Genomic DNA, 23,926 nt, shown 5'->3' on the forward strand with positions numbered 1-23,926 from the left:
TGATCCTGACTGTGGCTCCTCACTACTTCAATTCTTTCTTGCTGGCTACTTGAAGTATTTTTTTCTTTGACCTGGAGGCTCTGAATTTTGGCCATAATTCCTAGGAGTTTTCATTTGGTGATTTCTTTTAGGAAGTAACCGGTGAATTCCTTCTATTTCTACTTTGCTTTCAGTTTCTAAGAGATCTAGGCAGTTTTCTTTTAAGATCTTTTGAAATATGATGTCTAGCTTCTTATTTTAGTTATTGCATTCAGGTAGTCTGATTATTCTTAAATTTTTTCTCCACAATCTATATTCCAGATCAGTTGTTTTTGCAATGAGACGCCTTAAATGTTCTCTTTTTTCCAGACATTTGACTTTGTTTTAATATTTCTTGTCTCATGGAGCCATCTGCTATTTGATCCTTTCTATTTTTCAGAGTTTATTGCTTGGGCCAGGTTTTGTACTTCTTTTGGCAAGTTGCTCATTCCTTTTCCAGTTCTTTCTTCCATAGTTTTCATTTCTTTTCTGATTTTTTTCCTTTAGCAGTCTAATTTCACTGACAAAAAAAAATTTAACTTTTTTTAAATATATGTTTCATTTCTTTGATCTAGCAATTTAACTCTTTTTTAAAACTCTTGCTTCATCTCTTTGGGGAATTCTAGTTGAATGTGTGCCCAACCTGTGTTTTCTTTTGAGGACTTTCTTGTAGATGTTTTGGAGTCATTCTCTTCTATGTTTGTATTTTGTAGCTTTTTATGGTGGGATTCTTCTTTCTATTTGCTCATTCTTTCAACTTACTTCCCAGCTTTGGACTCTTATGGTCAGGCCTTATACTTCAACAAGGAAGATCCCTTTGCTGCTTCTTTGGTGTATTGAGTGTTGTGTTGTTCCAGGATCTGAGAGTCAGTTTAGGCCCTGGAACTACAAACTTTTCAGTGCTCCCAAAGTGATCTGATCCAGGGCTAAATCTGACTACTAGCTTCCTGGCCTAAACTCTACAAGTTCCTAACCTGAGTTTGAATCTGAGGAACAGTAGACTGCTTCTAGATGTCACTATGCCACTGTCATCCAACTGGGAATCTCTACTACTTTAGAGTTACAGAACTACAAACTCCTCTTTGGTTTAGGATTCCTGCCCTGGTTATTCCTCCAGAGTTGTCAGATTGGACTGGAGGCTAGAACAGATACCCCACCCTGCTTCTGGTATCTGCACCAGAGTTCAGCTGCTGGCTCCTCAACTTGATCTCCTCTAGATAGACCACCTAGGGCCTGAAACCTTTGGGGAAGGTGGAAGAGGCAAAGGTCCATTTCCACCCTGATCCCCATCAGTCCACCCTGATCCCCATCAGTCCACCCTGGGTCTGTGACCTAGCACTAGGTAGCAGACAACAAAGGTGCCAGTTTCCATCTGTTCCTGTCCAGATAAGGGCCTGGGGGTGCTCCAGTATGGGTCTGGAACCACTTCTTGCCTCAGTTTACAGCCTCTCCCTGGGCTCTGGTGTGCTCTGCTCCAAGTGCTGCACACTACACCTAGTCCGCAGTGTCCATAGATTTCTCTATCTCCTTGTGCCAACCCTGCCTATAAAAATGATTTGCTATGACTATCTTGAATTTCCCAACAGGAATCAATCTGGTGCTTTTTCTAGATCTGTTTGGAGGAGTTTGGGGGTGGAAGCTCCTTCCTGTACTGCTCCACAATACTGGCTCCTCCCCTATTTGCTATTGTTATTAACCTACCCTTGTCCTTTTTCTTCCCTACCCCCTTTCATTTCTGCTCCATTCTTAGAACCCAAACTATGTGGCAGTACCCTCCCTGAACCTTATAGAGGTGAAGATTTGTTAATTATTCAATAAATATTTCAGAGTACATGAACTGTCCAGTCAAGTCAATTAGTATTTATTTAGTACCTGCCAAGTGCTTGGGATACAAAGAAAGGCAAAAATAGTCCCTGTCCTCAAGGAACTCACAGTCTAAAGTTCAGGAACGAAAGGGATCATTGTAAACTGAAATGGTCAGGTAAACTTTCATGGAGCAGATGAGACTTGAGGATCAGTATTAGATTGTTGGAGATGAGAGAACTGTATCACTTAGCTCCTGTAGATAACCACTAAGTCCTATCACTTTTCAAGGATTAACTCAAGTGCCACCCCCTGCAAGAGTCCTTGAAATACCACTGATTTTTGGGGGTTTATTTTCTGATCTTAGCTGAATGAGTATCTGGATTTGGAATTGACTTCAGGGGTAGGGAACCTGCAGCCTTGAGGCCACATGTGGCCTTCTAGGTCCTTGGGTGCAGCCTTTTGACTGAGTCCACGTTTTACAGAACAAATCTTTTCATTAATTAAGGAGATTTGTTCTGTGAAGTTTGTATTTAAAAGGCTGCACTTGAGGACCTAGAGGGCCACATATGACCTTGAGGCTGCAGGTTCCTCACCTCTGGACTAGGTGATGACCATGTGAACTTTGAAAGGTCAGGAGAGGTATCAGAGAGCTCTCCATCCAATGGCATTTGCAGCAGAATCCACCAGGCTTTATGCCAACTTTGGGTAAGAGAGATTTTGTTTACTCTCCTAACTTCTATACCCTCAGTATCTTATTCTTCTTCTCTAATCAATAAACATTTATTAAGCTCCATATGTGCTAGGCACTTGTGTTAGCCAGTCTGGAAAGATCAAGAGGCAAGAAAATTGACTCTGGTTAACTAGTACCTTTTTTTGAGGGCACCCCAGTTCCAGTTGCACAATCAATCAACAGTCAACATCTTCATCTTATGGATGGCACACTGGAACCAGTTAGAGAATGTCTGTGCATGCTCCAACACAGGGAGCAAAGTGCATCTATTGCACATTATAATGCCTTTCTAGAAAGACTCTCCAGCCTCTTTCACGTGAGTGTTTTATTTCCTCCCCAAACTCCACCCCTGACACTATGATCCTAAATGTTCCTTATCCAATTCTTACTACATTCAAGGCACTGTATGTAGAACTGAGAACACAAAGACAAAATTCAAAACAGTACAAACAGTTCCTTGTGGAGCTTACATATTACTAGAGGGATACAACCTGTTAGTTGGTTGGTTGGTTGGTTGGTGGATTGTCCTTTGTTCTTAAAGAGGACCAAAATGACATCATTATGTTGGGATAAAATGATATGTATGGGTGATGTCTTTTGACTCGTGCATAAATTGGATTTAAGTGAAGCAGAGTCACACAGAGTCTTCAGCCTTACTCTCTCTTCCAGAGTCATCACAGTCCAGTGGCAAGACAAAAATCAAGACAACTGGTGATGGCTCAGGATACAGTGGATGACCTTGATGTCTTCGATGTCTGACCAAACTGAAAGGGCTCCACAACACTTGCTTCAGCCTCCTTCATGGCCATTGGAAGAAATTGTTCTCATCTGCCCATTCTGCCACAAGAACTCCTCACATGCTTGAGGTAGGCACCACTCTAGCTCACCAACAGGTTTGGGACCCCCTCAGTCATCCTCAACCTGGTTTAGCCCATCTGCTAAAACAGTTTACCAGGATCTTACTACTGAACACACTATAGCTTCTTGGAGCTGCTGGTGAGAATTGGATGAATCAGGTGGACACCAAAAATGCAAAGTAGCGCTGAAAAGGGCTCAGCAGCCCTCGCGCTAGAGGTACTAGTCTTCCCCAAACACTCCTATATCCCAACATGTAAATAGATAAGTATATACATGATCATTTGAGATGAGAGAGAATACTAACACCTAGGGGCATTAGGAAAGGCTTCCATTAGGAGATAGTTCATGAACTGAGTCTTTGAGGAAGATAGGGCTTCGAAGAAGGGTGGGAAGGAAGGCATGCCTTCCATAACAGGCAGCCTATGCAAGGTCATGACCTTAAGGGATGAAATGCAGAGCTTAGGCAACACTGGGTTCCATTTTGGCTAGAATAGAGAGAAAGTGAGGGTTAGTTCTTTTTTAACAATGTTATTTGGTGCCCAGCCCAGCACTGATTAGGCTGGTTGTTATACCTACATCTGATTAAGATCTAGAAAGAATCTGCTCCCACCAGTGTGTACAAATGCAAGACTCAAGGGCTTGTCTGAAGCAAGGGAAATATTTAGTGGTTTTTCATAGACACCACACTTTGTTTAGTGTTTGTTTTGACTTCCCAGCACCTAGAGATAGGGCACTGGTGGAGCACCTTAATATTTACTGAATAATAACTGAAACATTCCTATAATTTTCCTCATTCTCTATTCTCATCCATGAACTTTTATGGTTAAAATTATCACCTCTTTTGTCTCCCAGTTCTACTCGCTCCACCCTCTCTGCCCACCTCACACCACCTCCTCCCTTACCCTCTAGGAAAAATCTATATATGTATACAAAGGGGAATGTGAGGGAAGAGGAAGGATGAGAAAAGGAGTTAATGATGTAATGTTTTCCACCAGCAGATAAGAGGGAAGAGTAAACTGGGACAAGTCTAGCCCTAGAGGAAGAAACATTGATTAACAGTTGTAGTTATAAGTCTGGAAATGAAATCATATATTTAGAACTAGAAAAGAATTTCTGTGGTCTTCTGGTCTAATCATCTCATTTTACAGATGAAGAAAATGAGGCCTGGAGAAGTTGTGACTTGCCAAAGGTCACGCAGATAGGAAGTAGGAGAAGTAGGATTGAGCCCAGGTCCTCTGACTCTTAATCCAGCTGTTTCCATTATATCATAATGTCTCATGTCTTGGCATAGCAGTGTACACGATTCTGAAACTAAAAGTTTCCTTATGCTCATATACATACATATCACTAATGGTTATGTTTCTCCCCTCCTCTTCCTCTCACCTCAGCTTTTTAGTTTGAAAATTCAAGTGTCATCATCTGTTTTGTTCTAACCCAAATTCTTCGATGTCCCACAGGACAGTGAAAATCTGGTTTTCAGATTTAATCACTTCTAAAGGTTGCCCAGGACACAGATGGCCCTGATCCACAGGGAACTTAGATTTGGGGAGAACTCAAGACCCAGGGTTTCATTTGATCATAGATTTAGAATTGGAAGAGACTTCAGATCATCCAGCCCAACCCCCTCATTTTATGAATTATGAAAGAGAAACCTACAGGGGTTAAGTGGCTTACCCGAGATCACAGAAGTAGCAAATGACAAGACTGTGATTGAACCACGGGTCCCTGACTACAAACTTTGCACTATACCATAAAGGTGCATTGATGGAGCAATTTCCCAAAGGAGACTTTAACAAGGAGAAAGACCAATCCTTCCTCCTTGGCTGGAATAAAACAGTAGAGTTTGAGTGAACTATCAAAGGAGAAAAGAAGAATGACTATAGAATGGAATTCTCTTTATATTGACCTTGGGCAAATTCACAAAACATTTGTTGTTAACTACCTACTTTGTGAAAGGTACTGTGTTACATGCCCGGAGGAGAATACTTAACTGCATCTATGATCTCATGGATGTGAGTGTTCTCTCCAGTCACACAGATTAAAACTAGATCCATATCTGCCCATTCTGTTGGACTCTTGTCCATGTCTTCCCACAAATTTGGCTTTATCAGAGGATAGGGTAAGAATACAACATTTATTAAAATAAGTATACTAGGAAGGACAGAACATTAGCTCAATCAGGGAAGACTTCATGGAGGAGGTGGTATTTCAGCTGAACCTCCAATGAAAAGAACTAGAGAAGAATATATTTCAGGTATATGGAGAGGAATGCATTTTAGATATAGGGTCAACTTTTGCGAATACATGGAGGTAGGAGATAGAATGTCAAGTTGGGGAAGTTTTATGATTATGGTATGAGAAAGTTCAGGAAATGACAGTATTGACCTCTTCCTAAGTTCAAATCTGGCCGCAGACACTTGCTAGCTGTGTAATCCTGGGCAAGTCACTTCACCCTGTTAGCTTCAGTTTCCTCATCTCTAAAATGAGCAGGACAATAAAATTGCAAACCACTCCAATATCTTTGCCAAATAAACCTCAAATGGGGTTACAAAAAGTTGGATATAACTGAAATGAGTGAACAACAACAACTTGGAGTAAGTGAGATCATAAAAGGAGGAAACGTAGAAAGAAAATATAAGAAGCCTAAGGACAGCGCTCTAGAGAACAGTCATATTAAGAGACAGGAGATAACCGATAACCCAACATAGGGAACTGAGAAAGAACAGTCAGACATGGGGCAGGACAATCAAGAGAAGGGAATAGCAGAGAGGCCAAGCATCCAGAAAGAAGCAGGTGGCTAACAGTGTCAAAAGGTAGAGAGTACAAAGAATGAAGATGGAAAGAAGGCTGTTTTATTACCTAAAAGATCATTGGTAATCTGGGGGAGAAGAGTGTCAGTCAAGTTGTGGGATCAGAAGCCAGATTGTAAGATTTGAGAATGAGTGAGTAGTGAGGAAATAAAAGAAATGAATTTAGATTTTTTTTTCCTGGAATATGGTAGTAAAAGGGAGAAGAGATATACAATGATAGGAGAAGATAGGATGATTGAGAGGACAGTAGGGTCAAGTGAGGATTTTTTAAAGGATGAGGGATATCTGAATATGTTTATAGGGAGTGGGTAAGGCTCCAGGAGCTAAGATGAAATTGAACGTGAGACAGAAGGAATGTTGACAGCGGAGACTTTGACAAGAAGAAAGATCAGTCCTTCCTCATTGACTGGAATAAAGCAGTACAGGTTGGGTGAGGGTGTAAAGGATTGTGAGGTCTGGAGTACAGGACACAAGGGACCTTAAAACAAATGTCCTCAATTTTGTCAGTAAGTTAAGTTGGACATCACTAATGTGAAAATATGTTTTATAGGAATGTATATGTATAGCCTATATCAGATTGTGTGCCGTCTTGAGGAGGATGGTAGGGAGGGAGGGGGAGAAAAATTTTAAACTCAAAAGCATGTGGAAGTGATTGTTGATAAATCAAAATGAATTAATTTTTTTTTTAAAAAAGTAGGTTAAGTTGGAGATATCTGATGAGAGAAGGGTTTGGTGTGGCATTGGGAGCTTAAGGAGAGAAGAGGTTTGCAGGAGTCAAGATGGTGGAGTAAGAAGTCACTCTTACCCTCCCTTATTAACCTCTGAAAGCTCAGAAAATATCACCCCAGGAAAAACCCAGGAACAGCTGAACCAGAAGAATGATGGGGTGCAGCAGTCTAGTAGCCCAGGTAGCTTACAGATTAATGGGAAAGGCCCCTCTTGCCCTGGAGGAAGGGGAGCAGTAAAGAACCGGAGGTGTTCCAGCAAGCTAGTGGAAAGCCCCACCTCAGCATACCTGGAGGAGATCCTGAAACCCAGGTGGTGGAGCAGGCAAACACCAACACCTGGACCCCCGAGTGCCTCAGTGAGGGCAGGGGAACCAGTGGAAACCAGCTTGGAAAACCACCAGGTGCCTTGGCATTCTACAGCAACTGGCTCTCCCAGTGCCTCAGCAAAACTAAGGGAAGCAATACTCCTAGGGGCCCCAGGTGGATAAGCATCCTGCAAAATCCATCTGAAAGGAGCTAAAGAAAGTGAAAGGAAGGAAAGGCTTGGGTGAGCAGGAAATCTACAGGAGAGAAGAGGTTTGCAACAAATCTAGAGTGTCAATTAGGGAAGAATTAAAATTTTGTCATATAGTAATGAGGACCTAGTTGAGAAAAAAAAGCTTGAATTTGTACTGATGCAGTTGGCATGGTGGTCTGATTTCCTTTAAAGATATTCAGTATCATGGGAAATGGGAGATGGTGAAGATGGTCCACATTTGAAGACTGTCAAGGTTTGAACAGTGGGAAGAAAAGGGGCAGGAGGGTCAAGGTTGGAGAACAGTGTACAGTAGAATTGGCTTTCTGTAGGATTAAGACTAAAGAAAAAGAAGTGAGGTTAGAGCAGTGGTGAAAGATGGAGAATGAAGGAAAAAAGATGGAGGTTCTAATGAGGACAATGTAGAGGATTAGGGAAGAATAAGAGATTATGATAAGAGAAGGGAACTTCACAGTTCAAGACAGTGGAGGTGGCACAGTTATGGGTGACGGAGAGACCTAAGATGTCACCATCCCTGTATGTGGCCGAAGTAAAGATATGGCTCATAGAAGTTGAGAAGGTTAATGAACTGGAAGGTTAGAATGTTTTCGGTTTTGGTTTTGTTGTTGTTGTTGTTGTTGTAGTTTTTAATATTTTTATTAATTTATTTTGATTTATCAACAATTACTTCCATGAGCTTTTGAGTTTTAAATCCCCCCCAAGACAGTGTGCGATCTGATATAGGCTATACATATATATTCCTATTAAACACATTTTCATATTAGTCATGTTGTAAGGAAGAATTAGAACCAATAGGAGGAACCACCAGAAAGAGGAAACAAAACAACACAAAAGAAAAAAATTAGCGAATAGTATGCTTTGATCTGCATTCAAACTCCATAGTTCTTTCTCTGGATGTGGATAGTATTTTCCATCATGAGACCTTTGGAGATGTCTTAGATTCTTTCATTGCTGAGAAGGGCTAAGTCTATTAACATTAGTCACTGAACAAGGTGGCTATTACTGTGGGATGTAAGTATGTTTACTTTATCAGGGCAAGGGTTGGGGCTGAGAGGAAGACATTTACCAGTACTAGCCTCCTTGCAAATGGAGAGTAAGTAACCTGGAGGCCTCTAGATCATTGAAATACAAATCTGAACTCAATGCAAGAGGCCAACAGAGTGACCCTCAAAAAGAAAAGGGGGAGGTTTTATGATTGTAGTATGAGAAAGTCCTGGAAATGACAGTAGAGAACAAGGAGTATGCTGCCTCCTTCTGGTCCAGTGTACTTTGGCATGCATTTTGGAATGTATTTTGGAAGCTAAGAACGCAGTATCTTCTGGAAGGAACTAAGTTTCTATGAACACAAAAATATAGAATGTTAAAGAAAATCTGGGATGAAAGGAAGTTTGTCAGTTTGAGGAGTTCCAGGGAGGGGAAAATGGAAAGAAAGCAAAAGGAAAAGGACTGGGAAAGGATAGAGTTGAGCCTAAAGGATTAGAGAGAGGTAATAGGGGAGGGGAGTTTTTATTTCAAGAAATGAGAACTCTGAATCACAGTGCTCAGGGGAGAAAAAAGGGCAGATTTGATAGCCATAGGACTGGGGAATTACCAGTTGGTTGGTGCCCCCAACCTCCATGGTCCATAATAGTGCAAGTAATGATGTTGTTGTGTGTATTCAATCTCCAAACATTAGGCATCGGAGTAGGGAGGGGAGGCAGGAGGTCATGAGAAGTCTTGAGTCAATAAATAACGCCTACTGCAGAAACGGCATAACCAGGGCCTCAGACATCACACTTGATACAGAGCTGTGTGAGTGTGTGTGTGTGTGTGTGTGTGTGTGTGTGTGTGTGTGCATGCTCCACCTATGAGGATATCTTCTAGGTGTGGCTGCTATCCCACCAACTTGGGATGAAGCTACACAGCTGAAGCCATGTGCGAATTCTTTTTTTTCTTTCCTAATAAATATTTTGTGCCTTTTTTTTTTTTTTGCTTTTTTAGTGAGTCAATCAGGGTTAAGTGACTTGCCCAGGGTCACACAGCTAGTAAGTGTCATGTGTCTGAGACTGGATTTGAACTCACATCCTTCTGACTCCAAAGCCATGTGTAAATTCTGTCCAGTCCTTGCAGTTCCAGTTTCCAGGCATGGATTGCCCCAGGCCTCTTTTGCCATCTTCTGGTATATTTGAGAATTAAGGCCTTTTTCCAAAATCCCAAGAAGCAATAGCTGGCTATAGAAAACTCTGTGCAGAGGGTTGATTCCTTTAGCTCTATGGATGTGCAGCTAAGGGCAATCTCAAGACAACACTCTGAGGCTGTGAGAAAGATGAGAATCAAGCATTTTTCTGCTTCTGTCTAGTCACTGTCTCTTGACCCTTGAGCTATAGTTTCTGAACAGAAAAAACTGGTAAGAGCCATAATACCCAACTAGGGGAAATAGTGTTTCTCCTGAACATAAGTTAATGCCAGAAGCCTCCATCCTTGAGTTATTGCTTTCTTCACAGACCTTCATCCCAACATTCAGTGCCTATACTGGAAGGATCAACTGTAACCCAAAGACAAGAGACCTGGTGGATCATAGCCCCCATTGGAAGTGTTATGTTCCTGTACCTTTTCCTGGAGACCCCCCTTCTACCCCCCAAATATCCTTCTAGTAATTTAGTTTCATGTAAGTAAGTTTGGCACATGGGTTGTCTTTCATTTTTCTGATTTACCACAAAATCACCAACTTAGAAGACATTTGCTTTTGTATAATGGGCAAAACAAATAAGATCCTCTTACTACCCCAATTCCTTAATTCACTAATGTGATATGAAAACACAAAGTAAAAATAATAAAGTGAGGTGGCCATTTCTCTGAAAGTTACTGTGTTCTTAAACCATAAAGAGAAAAATAAATGGTGAAAATTTGAATACAGCCAGGAACAAAAGCCCATAAGCCTCAAAATTCAAGAATGTTTCATTTGAATTTATATTGATTACAATAAAAATGCCATAAAAGCAGAAGTAAATTATCTCATTGGCAGACTGATTCAGGGAGATTTTGTTCTTAATCATGTTGCTAAAATAGGAAATGTCCATTAGTTTAAGCTAATTTTCAATATCTCTAAAAACATTCATATGCTGCCCTTAGGCCAATCCCAGCCTTATCATTCCATTCCAATCGAAATTCTATTCTCTTGTCCTCCATTCTTGTTAGAAATATTCCTGTCCCAGAAAAGTTCCAAAATAATGTCTCTCCATATTAAAAACTCACATATCAAGTACAGTCCTATTTCCTAATGGCAGGAAAACAAAGATAACAAGTGATTCGTGAAATAGAGTCTACTAGTGGTAAAAAGACAGTAGGAAGATGTGAAAGAAACAAATGTCTCAGTCCTCCAATTTATCCTCAAATAGGGAATGTGAGAAACATTACACTTTAGGAGGCTTGCTGATTTTTCCTCAGTTCTTTCTGTTACTTTTCCTCAATACTACTAAAGTTAGGGGTTTAAGAGATGCCATTTTAACTAGCCTATTTTTTCAAAAATGAATTTTATTGATGTCTTTCAATTTTTCACATCACCAGAATTTTGTTTTGTTAGGCAATGGGGTTAAGTGATTTGCCCAGGGTCACACACCTAGTAAGTGTTATGTGTCTGAAGCCACATGAAGTCCTCCTGACTCCAGGACCAGTGCTCTATCCACTGTGCCACCTAGGTGCCCCCTATCATCACCAGAATTTCTTCCAGTGTTTTTCTCATCCAAGAGAGCCATTCCATATTACAAATTATATTTTTAAAGGAAAAGAAAAAAGAAAAAAAGGAAGAAGAAAAAAATTAGCAAAACTGATCAATACATCAAAAAAGTCTGAACATATGTGAAACATACCACACTTGTGGATATCCCACCTCTGCAAAGGAGGTGGGGGGTCTTCTCATTTCTGTTCTTTGGGCCATGTTTGTTCTTTGTAAATTTTCAAGTTTCACTTTTGATTATTTTGTGGTTATTCTTTCGGTTTAATTTGGTTACATTAATTCTGTTTAATTTCATTTGCATCATTGTAGTCATTGTGGGTGTTGTTTTCTTTCTTCTGTTTATTTCACTCTGCATCAGTTCATATAGATCTTTCCATGCTTCTCTCTCTCCATCATTTCTTCATCATTTCTTACAGCACACTAACATTCCATTACATTCATGTACCAAAATTTGTTTAGCTATTCCCCAATAAATGGACATCCACTTTGTTTCCATTTCTTTACTACCACAGAAAGTTTAGCTTATTATTATTATCACTTCTTCTCCTACTCCAGCCCCTCCTCAGCCCCCCCACCCAGATTTTTCCTTTTGTCACATTAACACACAGAACATAAGTGTCAGTAGGGAGTCAGAAGTATTATAGAGGTTTTCCAAGACAAATCTACTAAAAGGTTTTATGTTATGGGTCTGTAGAAATGTCACTGTGAGATCCTGGTCAATCCCTTTTCAGTATTGTGACCTGAATGAATTAAAAAAAGACTCTGGTTATTTTACTTTCTAGGTTGCTCTGACATAATATCCCAGGGTCACATCCCCCACCCCCACCTCATGTCACTTCAATAGATGAGAATTTTTTTTTTAATTTGGGGGCAAGGGTAAGGCAGTTCCCTACTTGTGATATCATATGTGTAATTAACTCATAGGATCATAGATCTAGAGCTGGAAAGCACTTCAGAGATCATCTAATCTAACCCATTTTACAGATGAGAAAACTGAGACCCAGAGAGGTTCTGAATTGCTCAAGGTCACAAAGGTATTGCAAGAATCACAAGGGAGGAAGATGGGCATTCCAAACATGGGAAATAGCTAAAATAAAGGCATAAAGGTAGGAAAAGGAGTGTCAGCAAGACCAGTTTGGCTATACCTTGGAGTTTGGGAAAGGGAGCAATGTGTAATAAGACTGGAAAAGTAAGATGGGGCCAGGTTGTAAAGACCTTTAAATGCCAACAGAGGAGTTTACATTTGTTACTAGAGGCAATGGGAAGCCACTGTAATTTGTTAAGTATGGGAATGACATAGTTGGGCTTGTGCTTTGGGAAAATCACTTTGATGCCTTGTGGAGGATGGGCTGGACCAAGGAGAGATTTTAGGTAGGAAGACCAACGAAGGGGCAATTACTGCAGTTGCCCAGTAAAGAGGTGATGTTGGCCTGAAGTAGGTTGATGTCTACATGAAAAGAGAGAAGAGGATTTAGAGATGACTTAGAGGTAGAAACAAGGTTTTTCAAGGACTGCATGTGTGGGGTGAGAGTGAGGAGCTGAAATTGAATTGTGTGTGTTCAAATTGAAAGGACTACGAATGGCCTCTGAATTCTAGATGTTATCCATTTAATCACAAAATGCAAGAAAGCATCTATTGGATGTCTGCTGTGGGTCAAGCCCTTTGCTGAGTATGATGGAAATAACACAAAATAAATATAAGGTGAGATTTGTATTAGGAGTAATGTTTTTTTGCGGGGGGGGGGGGGGGTTTGTGTGTGTTTAAACCAAGTTCCACCTAGATTTCCTTGCTGGCCAAGTATCTTTCTCCATGTTCCCTGAAGCATTCAACAGAACGCCGGCAGGTGATCAATAATATTTCTCAATAATTGAGCAGCAAAAGAGACCCAAGGTGTTTAAAATCTCAGATCCTGCTCTTCCATTAATAATCTGTAAGAGTTTGGACAAGTTTCCTAACTCTAGGCAATTCTAATTCATCTTTTTTCTTCTTGTGACCAAATAACTACAGAACAGAATAACAGAGCTGTGTTTTTCTGGCCTAATTCAACTGTGTTTAACAACCATTTACTGTATGCCTCTATCTGAAGGAGTGCATAATAAATTCTAATTCATTAATAAATGTCTAATTTCAGCAAGACAATAATAATAATCCTGTATTAATAATTTTATATTCATCTCTTTACACTAATTTAGTATAGATAGGACAACAGTCAAGACAAATCATGGACAACTCAAAAAGCTGCTAGAATGCATGGAAAATAAGGTCTGTAAAGTTTATAAAGCTCTTTACATATATTGCCTCATTTGATCTTCCCAACAAACTTGAGATTAAGGGAAGCACTTAATTTTACATTATATGAATTTTCACAGCTAAAGAAACTGAGGTTCACATGGTCACTTAGTTAAGTGCTTGAGTTGGGACTCAAAGCCAAGTCTGTCTTAACTTGGGTCTAGTATTCTTTCCATTATATATACCATAATGCCTCTCAAAAAAAACCCAAAAAACCCACAGTAACACTATTATACTTCCAGATTTGTTCCTCATACTTACTGACTCCGTTATGCCATGTCTAAATCTACACTCCCCTCCAGGGACCTAAGCCTCTAACTCCAAATCCATCTCACTGCCATTCAAAGGCATACTTTTCTGCCCCTGAGGAAAAATTCTCAAACTTTAAATTGCTTGAATTCAATTATGATCAGACTGTTGTTTGGTCCTTTTTTCAGTTATGTCTGACTATTTGTGACCTCCATTTGAGATTTTCTTGGCAAAGGTACTGGAGTGGCTTGCATTCATTTCTTTCCCCAGCTCATTTTACAGATGAGGAAACTGAGGCAAACAGGGTTAAGTGACTTGCCCAGAATCACACAGCTTCTATGTGTTTGAGGCCGGATTTGAACTCAGAAGATGAGTCTTCCAGACTTCAGGCCTAGCCCTCTATCCCCAGCACCACCTAGCTGCCGGTAGATCGGACTAGATAATCCTTAAAGTCCCTTCCAATTCTGAGATTCTATGTTTCCCTCAGCACCACAATCACTACCTGACCCCTACTTTTAATTTCTCCTACAAACCCTCCACCTCTTTCCCTACTCCAGTTCCTCCACTCAAGTGGTCAGACCATATCACACCAATCAATCAAGGCACTCTTCTTCTCAAAAACTAACGGCAGGGGCAGCTAGGGGGCGCAGTGGATAGAGCTCCGGCCTTGGAGTCAGGAGGACCTGAGTTCAAATCCGGCCTCAGACACATAACACTTACTAGCTGTGTGACCCTGGACAAGTCACTTAGCCCCATTGCCTAGCCAAAAAAAAAAAAACAAAAAAAACTAACAGCTCCTTGATGTGCATTGAATAAACACCGTGTTCCTTAGTTGGACAGTCAAAGATCTCTTATAACCTGGCCCAAACTACCCTTTTCTGCCAATATCCCACTAGTTCCTTCTAAGAACTCTATGTTTTAGATACTCATTCCCTGCACACTCCCTATCAGTTCTAGCTTCTGCACCTCTGTTCATGCCAGTCTCTCATTCTATAAAACATATACCCCCTTCCCAATCTTTCTTTACAGAAATTCTGTCCATCCTTCAAGATACAGCTCAAATGCTATTAACTCTTCTGTATCCTTCATATTCTATTCATGTGTTGTATTGTGGTAATTTTGTCTTCTTTTCTATTGTAAGCTCCTCAGGGACAAAAATAGTGTCTCATCCATTGTTTTTTCTCTCATATACCTTATGATGGTGCTTGGCAAATAATATTCTCTCAAACAATTATTTAATGAATAATAAATCAATGAATTTATAAAAGGGCAGAGGAACATACAGACCTAGACAAGGTGACAGAGACTAAAAGAAGCTATGACAGTCAAGCCATCATGGAATGATTAATTATCCAATACTTTCGTACCTATAGTCTTGATATGCAAGAATTACTCATTCATCACAAGTTGTCCTATGTCAGCTGTTTTAGTCACCTGGATGTGGGATGCTTTGCACCCTGAATACAAGGTGTTCTTCCAAACACCTAGTTCTTAGGATCATAAATCAATAAATGGATGTCCCAGATAGCACTACATTAGTTTAAATATCAATAAGAATAATGAAGGTAACAGTATAACACTACACTGGCAAAAAATGTAAGTTCCTGTTTAAAATCCTGAGGGAATAAATTAAGGAACATTCTCCCTGCTGAATTTGATGAAATAAAAGGCAGTCCTCTTCCTAGAATGATTTTAATGCAGCCAATCTGAAGGAAATGTTGTTTAAGGATCCAAAGAGATCCTGTTCAACTTTGAGGGTAAGGTTCCTTGGCTGAGAGGAAAGGAAATGTCTCAGCTAAGAGTGTTCAGACAGGTCTCTTATGCAACATATGATGTTGTAATAGCCTAGGCCAAGGGTAGGGAATCTGTGGCCTTGAGACCACTTGTGGCCTCTAAGTCCTCAAGTGTGGCTCTTTGACTGAATCAGTAAAATCAGAATTTAAAATGAAGGCCTCTAACTTCCAATCCAGGGCTTTTTGCACTATACCATCACTCAAAAGGCATAGTTCTCTGCCCTTGAGAGAAAACACTCAAACTTTAAATTGCATTTTTAAAAATTCTGATGAAATTTAAATTTGGTTTAACAACTTCACACAGTTGCTTTTGGATTCTAGTCCCTTTCTTTGACTTTTCTATCAAATGTAGAAAATATAAATAGATAACTCTTGAGAAGAAATGACCTGCATTATGAAGGTCATCTAAAATGAAGTAGAAATATTAACCAATGGACATCATTTCACTGGGGAACCCAATATAAACTTTTTATAATCTAATGGAAAGTTGCAATGGGAAAAGCTGAGACTAAAATAGAGATTAAAGTTGTCAGAATGAAGGGGAGAAAGAAATGTCTGCAAGTTCCAATATCATATCAAGAATAGTACACTCTCCAGAGATCTAAGGAAAGGAAAATGGAAAATCTTCCAACATAAGCCAATTTTATTTTTATTTCATCATAATTTTGTGCAGGAAGGAAGCTTTGCATTTACCATATCAACCAGTCACCCCCCAGGACCTCCATCACTGAGTCATCAGATACACAGGGTCACCGACTTTTAGGCTTCCAATTTTTTCCACTGAAAAATACATCCCAAAGAGTGGGTCTGACTTGTATAGATGCTTCTCCGCTGGATCACAGAGGCGGTAGCTGAAGGGGACAAAGAAATATCATCATGCAAATGGAGAAAAATATAATATAAAGCAAATATACTGGCCCAGGGAGTCATGCAAACAGAACCTCTCTTGGAAAGTTGATAGGAGTGAAAGTGCAGGAAAGACTTATTTCTGGCAATTCCAAGAGTATCCTGTTATTATGTATGGACTTATCAGCATTGTATCTGCATCTATGTTGAGAGGCCTCCCTGGAGGCCATAAAAAAAAATTTTAATTTACTTGTTCAAATATACTGTCTACCTACATAAATCAATTTCATAATAGTTTGAATGGAATAGAGCTGAAAAGAAGAATTACTCTAGATTCCCTTAGTTGTTCAGTAGTTATGTACAATTCTTTGTGACCCCATTTGGGGTTTTCTTGGCAAAGATACTAGAGTGGTTTGCCATTTCCTTCTCCAGGTGAGCAACTCAGGCAAACTGGGTTAAGTGACTTGACCTAGATCACACAACTAGTATCTAAGACTGGATTTGTACTCAGGTCTTCCTGACTCCAAGCCCAACACTTTATCCACTGCACCACCTACCTGCCCAGATTCCCTTAGAATTCTGACAAATTCATAAGCTTAACAATGAATCAATCAATCACTGGGTTTCTAGAACAGAGCAGTCAACCATGAAAACAGAGATAGTATTTACAGGAACTTGGGGTGTGATCTGAAGCAACGCTTAAGTCTGGGCCTTCAAGGTAGAGAAGCTAACTTCACTGCATCTAAAAATCTAAGATCTGAAGGGCTCTAGACCCATTCAGTCCAATCCCTAACTACCTATATGTTTAAACCTAGTTCTGCCATGATAATACAATGACAGTATGATAATACATGACTATCAAAAGTATCCCTCCCTCTACCCCCAGTCTCCCACCATGATCTACCTCTTCAATGTTTCCAGGGGCTCTTTCCTAGTAATGATTCCAGTGTCTGGGTCCACTGTTATCATGATACATCTGTAACAGAGCCAAGAAAGAGTTAGGCAAATGTGCACAATAACCAATTGGACAAAGCTTTAAGTACTAATTTTGGGTTAGAACTCTTACCTGGGGCAAGCCAAAACCTTGTTCATTTCCACACTTCCAATTAGGATTTCATCCCAGGTATCCTAGGAAAGATAAGTTTTCTTTTGAATAAAGGCATCATTAAGCTTTGGAATCAGTTCTTTATTAGTTGGCAGCAACTATAGCTGGACATAGAGAACTCCCCTCCTTCCTTTAAAAAAAAAAAAAGCTATTCATAAAGACTATGATCCTGAGAAGTTTTTGGAGGCAGTATAGTCTAACAGAGCTATGCGGAGGAACCAGATTTTTCTTGTTTAGTTATTTCAGTCTTGCCTAATTCTTTATGACCCCTTTTGGGGTTTTCTTGATAACAATACTGGAGCAGTTTGCCATTTCCTTCTCCGGCTCATTTTACAGATGAGAAAACTGAGGCAAACAGAATTAATTGACTCTCTCAGAGTTACACAGAAAATATCTGAAGCCAGATGTGAACTTGGGTCTTCCTGACTTCAGTCCCAGGCACTCTATCCACTGTGCCACTTAGCTGCCCAAGGCTACTATAGCTTTCTATTAACTGTGCCCAGGGAATAGACCAGTCACTGACTCTTTCCACAGTATTTTATTTCCTTCCGTCTCAGGAGTTCAGAATCAAGCCCTGGGATTAGGTTCAGGGTTCTAAGATGCACATTTTTAAAGGGAAGTTTTGGAGGTGCTCAAGCCTCAGGGTTATAATTAAATAACAATAGACCCTATGAGGTCATCCAATCAAACCCTTACCTGAACAAGAATCCCTTCTAAGACATACCTGAAGACTCCCAGTGAAGGGAAACCTGCCTCCAATAATAATGTGTATAAACATACAGATTTATGTTTGACATGTTCCTTACATCAAACATAAATTTGCATCTCTACAATGATTGTAGGAACATTTTGAATCAAATAAGCTTCCATTATTAGGTCTAGAAACTTAGCTATCACTTATAGCACTGTTTCTAGAGGGAAATTAACTTTGTAGGAAAGAAGCTGACTTATAAACAAAGTTTTGCAAACAAAATCCACTTTGAAGTTCGGGACCAGCTGAAAAACAAATATTTCCAAATCATTTTCTGATGTCCCACTTATTTCAAGCAAGTCAATACTGTGAAATATGATAACAAGACAATTTGGGCAAGCACCCAAGAGCAGATGTAATAGCATTTGTCTCATGATAACAGATGTAGGCCACATGTTAGGAAAGTTCAGGACATCAATTTGCTAAAACAGGCAGTATACATTTCACCACAGGAGGGCAATGCAGTCACTTACAAATATACCTACGGCTACCTTTCTAAAAGTTGGAACTCTTAGGTCACACGCAATGCCTTTCTGACAAGTAATGAAGATCTCAACAATTCAATTGGAAGCCACAAATCTATGTTAGTTCAAGATTCAGGTAGTGAATTCAAAGCCTCAGAGTCTAGAATTTCAATGAAAAGTTCCTCACAGCCATGATTTGGTGATAAGTAATCTTTTCTGCACGTGCTGTTCAGCCCTTGCAACACACGGCAGGCCAGCAAATTGCCTAAATTTCAAGACAGCTTCCTTTATAGCCTCAGATGCCAGGCTTGTAGGTTCCTCCTAAATAGAAGCATTATTTAACATTTGCAAACAAATTCATTGAAATAAGGGTGTATGTTTGGGAAAGGGTGAACTGGCTCCAGATTTTTCTGGGTGAAAGATAGAAAGAGAAAATGCCCTTTATAGTTTTCTTAAAATAAATAATCCTTAACATTTATATAAGGCATAGATTCCCAGAGTGGGTGATACTGCTCCCTGGGGGGAGCTGGAACGATGAGGGGGACCGTAGTAGCCTCTGGGGCAATTAGGGAGCATTGAATAAAAATAAGGGGGTGGTGGAAGCATAAGGAAAGAAGAAAAGAAAAATTTTGAAAAACAGTTTGTTCATGTTTCATCTGTTGTATAACAGAGTTAAAGTCTAATGACTACATTATTTTCCAAATAAACACACAAAATATAAGTTACAACCGATCAGCGGTCAAGTCTGCCTACAAGTCTTAACAAGCAAGTTTGTCAGGTGAGCGTGTCATGCGTACATTATTGGGAAGTCCAGCATGCATAGGCAGGAATAGGTGCATGTAATGACTTGTTTACAATATGATGCTATATAGTTACATGACACAATGTTGCACCATCAAAATTTCAATGCAGAAAAAAACCCACAAATATACAATAAATTATTAAATTTAAGATGTGTCTTTTTTTAAATTTTTTTTTTTTGGAAATGATGCAAAAAAAAAATCCAACAAACTGTTAAAGGGTTAAAGAAAGTAGATTTCGGGGGGGGGCTGAGTAATTTTTTTAAAGGGAGCAATAAGCCACATAAGTTCAGAAACCTCTGATATAAAATTTGCATGGCATTATAAATAAATTGTCTTATTTGAGCCTTACAATAACCCTGTGAGGTAAATGATATTATTATCCCCATTTTACAGTTGAGGAAACTGAGGCTGAGAGAATTTAAGTGGCTTGCCCAGGGGTTATACAGTCAGAGAGTGTTTGAGAAGAGATTCAAATCCAGATTTTTCTTACTCTAAATCCCACCGCTCAATCTGTTCACTACATTACTCTGTCACTCTAGTGGCTGCAATGTATTTCCCTCCCTTCATTGTAGAGATAGTCTATGAGTGTGAAACATTGACTGTTCTGCTAGACTCAGTAGATATGTTTGTTGGTTTTCTAAATTACTTTTTGTCCTTTTTTTTTAACTTTTGTTACAAGAACTGACTCTTTGGATGAATGGGAAGAGATAATTTGGAAATGAATATGAAGTAGAAACAAAAGGTATTAATAGGAAGTGATGCTGGAAAATATTAGTCTTGGAATCTTTTGAACTTGAATAAACTACAAATTATTTTAGGTTCTCCCTGTGTATGTGTGGGTATGTGGGTGTGATTGTGGGTGTGTGTGTTTTAAATAAAGCCAGGCTTTTAATATATAGTAGCCAGTTTGCAAAACAAAAAGAACAAAATGAAATGAAATGCAGGTCACCCAAAAGGCACTAGATATACACATGGTGGATCTAAATAATCTGCATCATGTTACCAAAGAAGGACTACCCACAAGAAACAGTCTAAAAGATATCATCAGAGAAGTGAATGACCAGCCGAGGAGGTGGAGAAGTCATGTAGGAAGACTGAAGGATGACCAGTGGACAGGCCATGGACACTAAGGATATCCAAAAAAATGTTTAAATATCTAGAGAAATTCCCACCAGCAAGTTGTGTGGATCCCCTGTAGTGTTTACAGAATCACATGGAAAAGTACACTGGAGGATAAAAGGAGGTTTCAGGCAAGAGGAAGTGACTGCGCTAAGCTGACTGGTGAGATTATTCATTCATCAATTAGTGGCAGCTTTGCTTAGTGGATAGAAAGCTGGCCTCTAGGTCATCTTTTGCCTTATTTCTTACCTAGCTTTAAATCACTGAATGGGTATTGCCTCAGACAAACTGAGACCTGGGAAAGAAAGAACTTACCTTAGAAAGGCCAAGATTGGCTCAGATTCTTAAAATCTATCCAAATGCTCAGATCCTTTAAGATTCTAGCCAACAGCTCACAGATGTTCAGATTCCTTAAGACTCTGGCCAATATGGTGGATCTTTAATAAACCTTGTCTTTGGCTGGAAAAAAAAATGCCAAGATCTCCCCCCTGCATCTGGGGCCATCTCCAGCTGTTCTGACCTACATCTTGCTACTGTGCTCAGATGACTCCAGATGAGGCTCACTGATGACTTTGCATTGCCCTGCCTCACTTAAGTCCAATTCACTTGCAAGTCAAGACATCACCCTCTTGATGTCACCAGTCTTCTTCCAGAATGAAGATCAAACAACAACAACAAGCCAAGAAGACTTGGGTTCAAATTTTGCCTCTGAAACTTACAGGTCATGAGACCTTGGGCTAGTCCTCTCCATGCTCTAGGTCAGGCCTATACAACATATAGCCCAAGGGCCACCTGCAACCCACCAAAGGATTCCAGACAGCCCACGAAAAAATGTAGAGGATGTAAAAGAAAGTGAAGATGTAACAAGTGTTTTGTCCATGTCCCACTTAACCTGCCTTTCACTAGTCAGTCATCATAGAACTTGGGGTGCCACTGGGCATTCGCTCCTCTTTGTCACATGACCCATGGCAGCCAACCATTGCCAACCCATCTCTAGTCTGAGAGAAGCTATTTCATGATAAATAAAAATCTTAAGTAATAAGTATAATTAACTAATATTAATTGAAATTTCCCTTTTTTAAAATATGGTTTATTTGCAAAATAGTTTAATCATTAATTATACCTTTACTTGGAAAGTGAACTGCTAAAAACCTATCTGCAGCCCAAAGAAGTTTAGCCTATTAATTTTGGCCCCTACCTACTGGCAAGTTGTGCAGGTCTGGTCTAGGTAATTCTTTAAGTCTGTGAGTTGCCAGTGGTATCAAGCTGCATTAGAAGTGGGAACTTCCTCATCCAGGAATTCCTTATATCTGTGAAGGCACAGGTCCAGTCCCTATAACTAGTCATCTCTGCACAAAATGAAAGCTGATCTATCTCCTAAAAGGGGAGGTCAAGAAGATGGAGGAATACCCCTCCACTCACCAGTTTATCAGGGAGAATGGAACCTTCCTTAAAACCAAACAAACTGGCAGAAGAGCAGCAGGGGAAAAAAGAGAAAGAAGGAAAAGGGGAAAGAGGATGAATGAATAAAAGAATATTTATTAAGTATTTACTATGTGCCAAGCACTGCGCTGAGCTCTTCTGGGTATACAAAATAAAAATTAAGACAGTCTCTGCCCTCAAAGAGCTCAGAGTCTAATGGGAGAAGACAACATATAAAAAGAAAAGGGTTCAAATCCCGCCTCAGACCAAACACTTGACACTTACTAGCTGTGTGATGCTGGGCAAGTCACTTAACCCTAATTGCCTTTAAATAAAAAAAGAAAAGAAAAGAAAAGGGAAAGTCTTGGGGAGGAAGGGGAGGCAGAGGAAAGTAACCTAGGCATGATAGAATCCTACAGTCCAGGTAGGACATAATATGAGGAAGGGAGGGTTTCAGAGTTGACTTCATCTTGCAGAATAATGAGTGTCTGGAGATCTTTAAGTCCAGGAAAGTAGCCAATTGGGAAACGATGAGGTGAATTCTCTAGGTGCCCTCCTTAAATGGTGAAGAATTAGGAGGGAGTTCTCCAGTGTCCACCCTACACCCTATCCAATGAGAGAGAGGGAGGGTCCCCAGGGGTACGAAGGATGAAGTGAGAGTTTGAGTTAATTTCTCCTTGCAGAATAAGGTTAGTCCAGAAAAGTAGCCTGAGTCCAAACTTAGTCCAGCATTCTTTCAACTGTCCCACATTGCCTCAACTCTGTCATCTTTAGTAATCAGCCTGTATCAGTAACCTCAGTTTATAGAGTGGACACATGCATTCATGGACAAAACTGCACTTCATCTGAAACCTGTTTTTCCCAGGAATGCTTTATCTATATTTACAAATGATAATAATAGGTAGCATTTATACAGCATTTTAAGATTTGTAAAGCATTTTTTGGATATTATCTCATTTTCCCCCCTTACAAGAACCATGGGAGGTAGATATTATCATTATCCCCATTTTGTGAATGAAGAAACTGAAGTTGAGAGAAATTAAGTGACTTGTCCAGGGTCACACAGCTAGAAAGAGTCTGAGGTAAGATTTAAACTGCAGTCTTCTTGACTCTGGGTCCAGCATTCTATCTAAATGGCAACAAGCTGCTTCAGAAATAGGAGGTGACAGAAAAAAAACTAAAATAAATAAATAAAAACAAAAAAAATTTAAATTTTTTTTTAAAAGAAAAGAAAGGAGGTAGGGAGTAGAACCCTCACCCTGCATTTGTAAATTTCCTTGCCCCTCTTTCTTTCCCTGACTCCAGCCAAACCAACCACAGTAAGTTTTAATGATATCTAAGTAAAGGGGGTACCTATTTATTTAAAGCAAGCTTTTTGTAACAGGAATCCTTTTGTAATATGAATAGTCATTCCTCTTTACTCCTACCTGACCAATTTATCTTTTATCATTTGTTTTAATTTCTCTTTTTCTTCCTGGTATCCCAATATGTTGTGAACCATTGAACACAACAGGCTAGGAAGAATTAAAATTGAGCATCATCCATGGAAAACCAGTAGTCTGCATTGTCATTCCTATGCTGAATCACCTAAGTTGCAGAACTCTGCAATTTTTATTTAGTTGGCCTCTTAAATATTGATATGCATTAGCATTTTCTATTAATATTTAATAGGATCACCAGGAATGGGAAGTGTTATGGCTGAGCAATGGTGCCAGGTGGTCAAGTTAATACTACCCTTAAAGCCTTAACTACTGGGCCTCCTAACTCGGGAGGATAAATGCACAACATTAGCAGTATCAAACTAGGATAGAATTTTTTTTCCCATTTAAATGGTCACATATTTCCATACAAAGATAAAAGCCACATACAATATGAAAGAACAAG

At 39.6% G+C, this 23,926-nt stretch overlaps 1 protein-coding gene across 2 annotated transcripts in view; it reads right to left on the bottom strand.

Annotated features, from left to right (window-relative positions):
- Positions 1–11,761: 11,761 nt before the first annotated feature.
- Positions 11,762–23,926, bottom strand: part of LOC114049539 (mitochondrial amidoxime reducing component 2-like) — a 42,860-nt gene continuing 30,695 nt past the window's right edge. The window contains exons 5-8 of one of the 2 annotated variants that reach the window (XM_027870778.1): positions 17,445–17,506; positions 17,283–17,354; positions 16,226–16,383; positions 11,762–11,940 (exon numbers count right to left, since the gene is read on the bottom strand). In XM_027870778.1, coding sequence (XP_027726579.1) covers positions 16,257–16,383; positions 17,283–17,354; positions 17,445–17,506 — 261 coding nt within the window. In that variant the 3' untranslated portion in view covers positions 11,762–11,940; positions 16,226–16,256. Of the gene's footprint in view, positions 11,941–16,157; positions 16,384–17,282; positions 17,355–17,444; positions 17,507–23,926 lie in introns of those variants that run through there. The other variant, XM_027870777.1, reaches the window with a different exon arrangement.

The sequence above is a fragment of the Vombatus ursinus genome, unplaced genomic scaffold (assembly GCF_900497805.2).
Source record: "Vombatus ursinus unplaced genomic scaffold, bare-nosed wombat genome assembly UNPS02014798.1, whole genome shotgun sequence".
Taxonomy (NCBI): Eukaryota; Metazoa; Chordata; class Mammalia; order Diprotodontia; family Vombatidae; genus Vombatus; species Vombatus ursinus.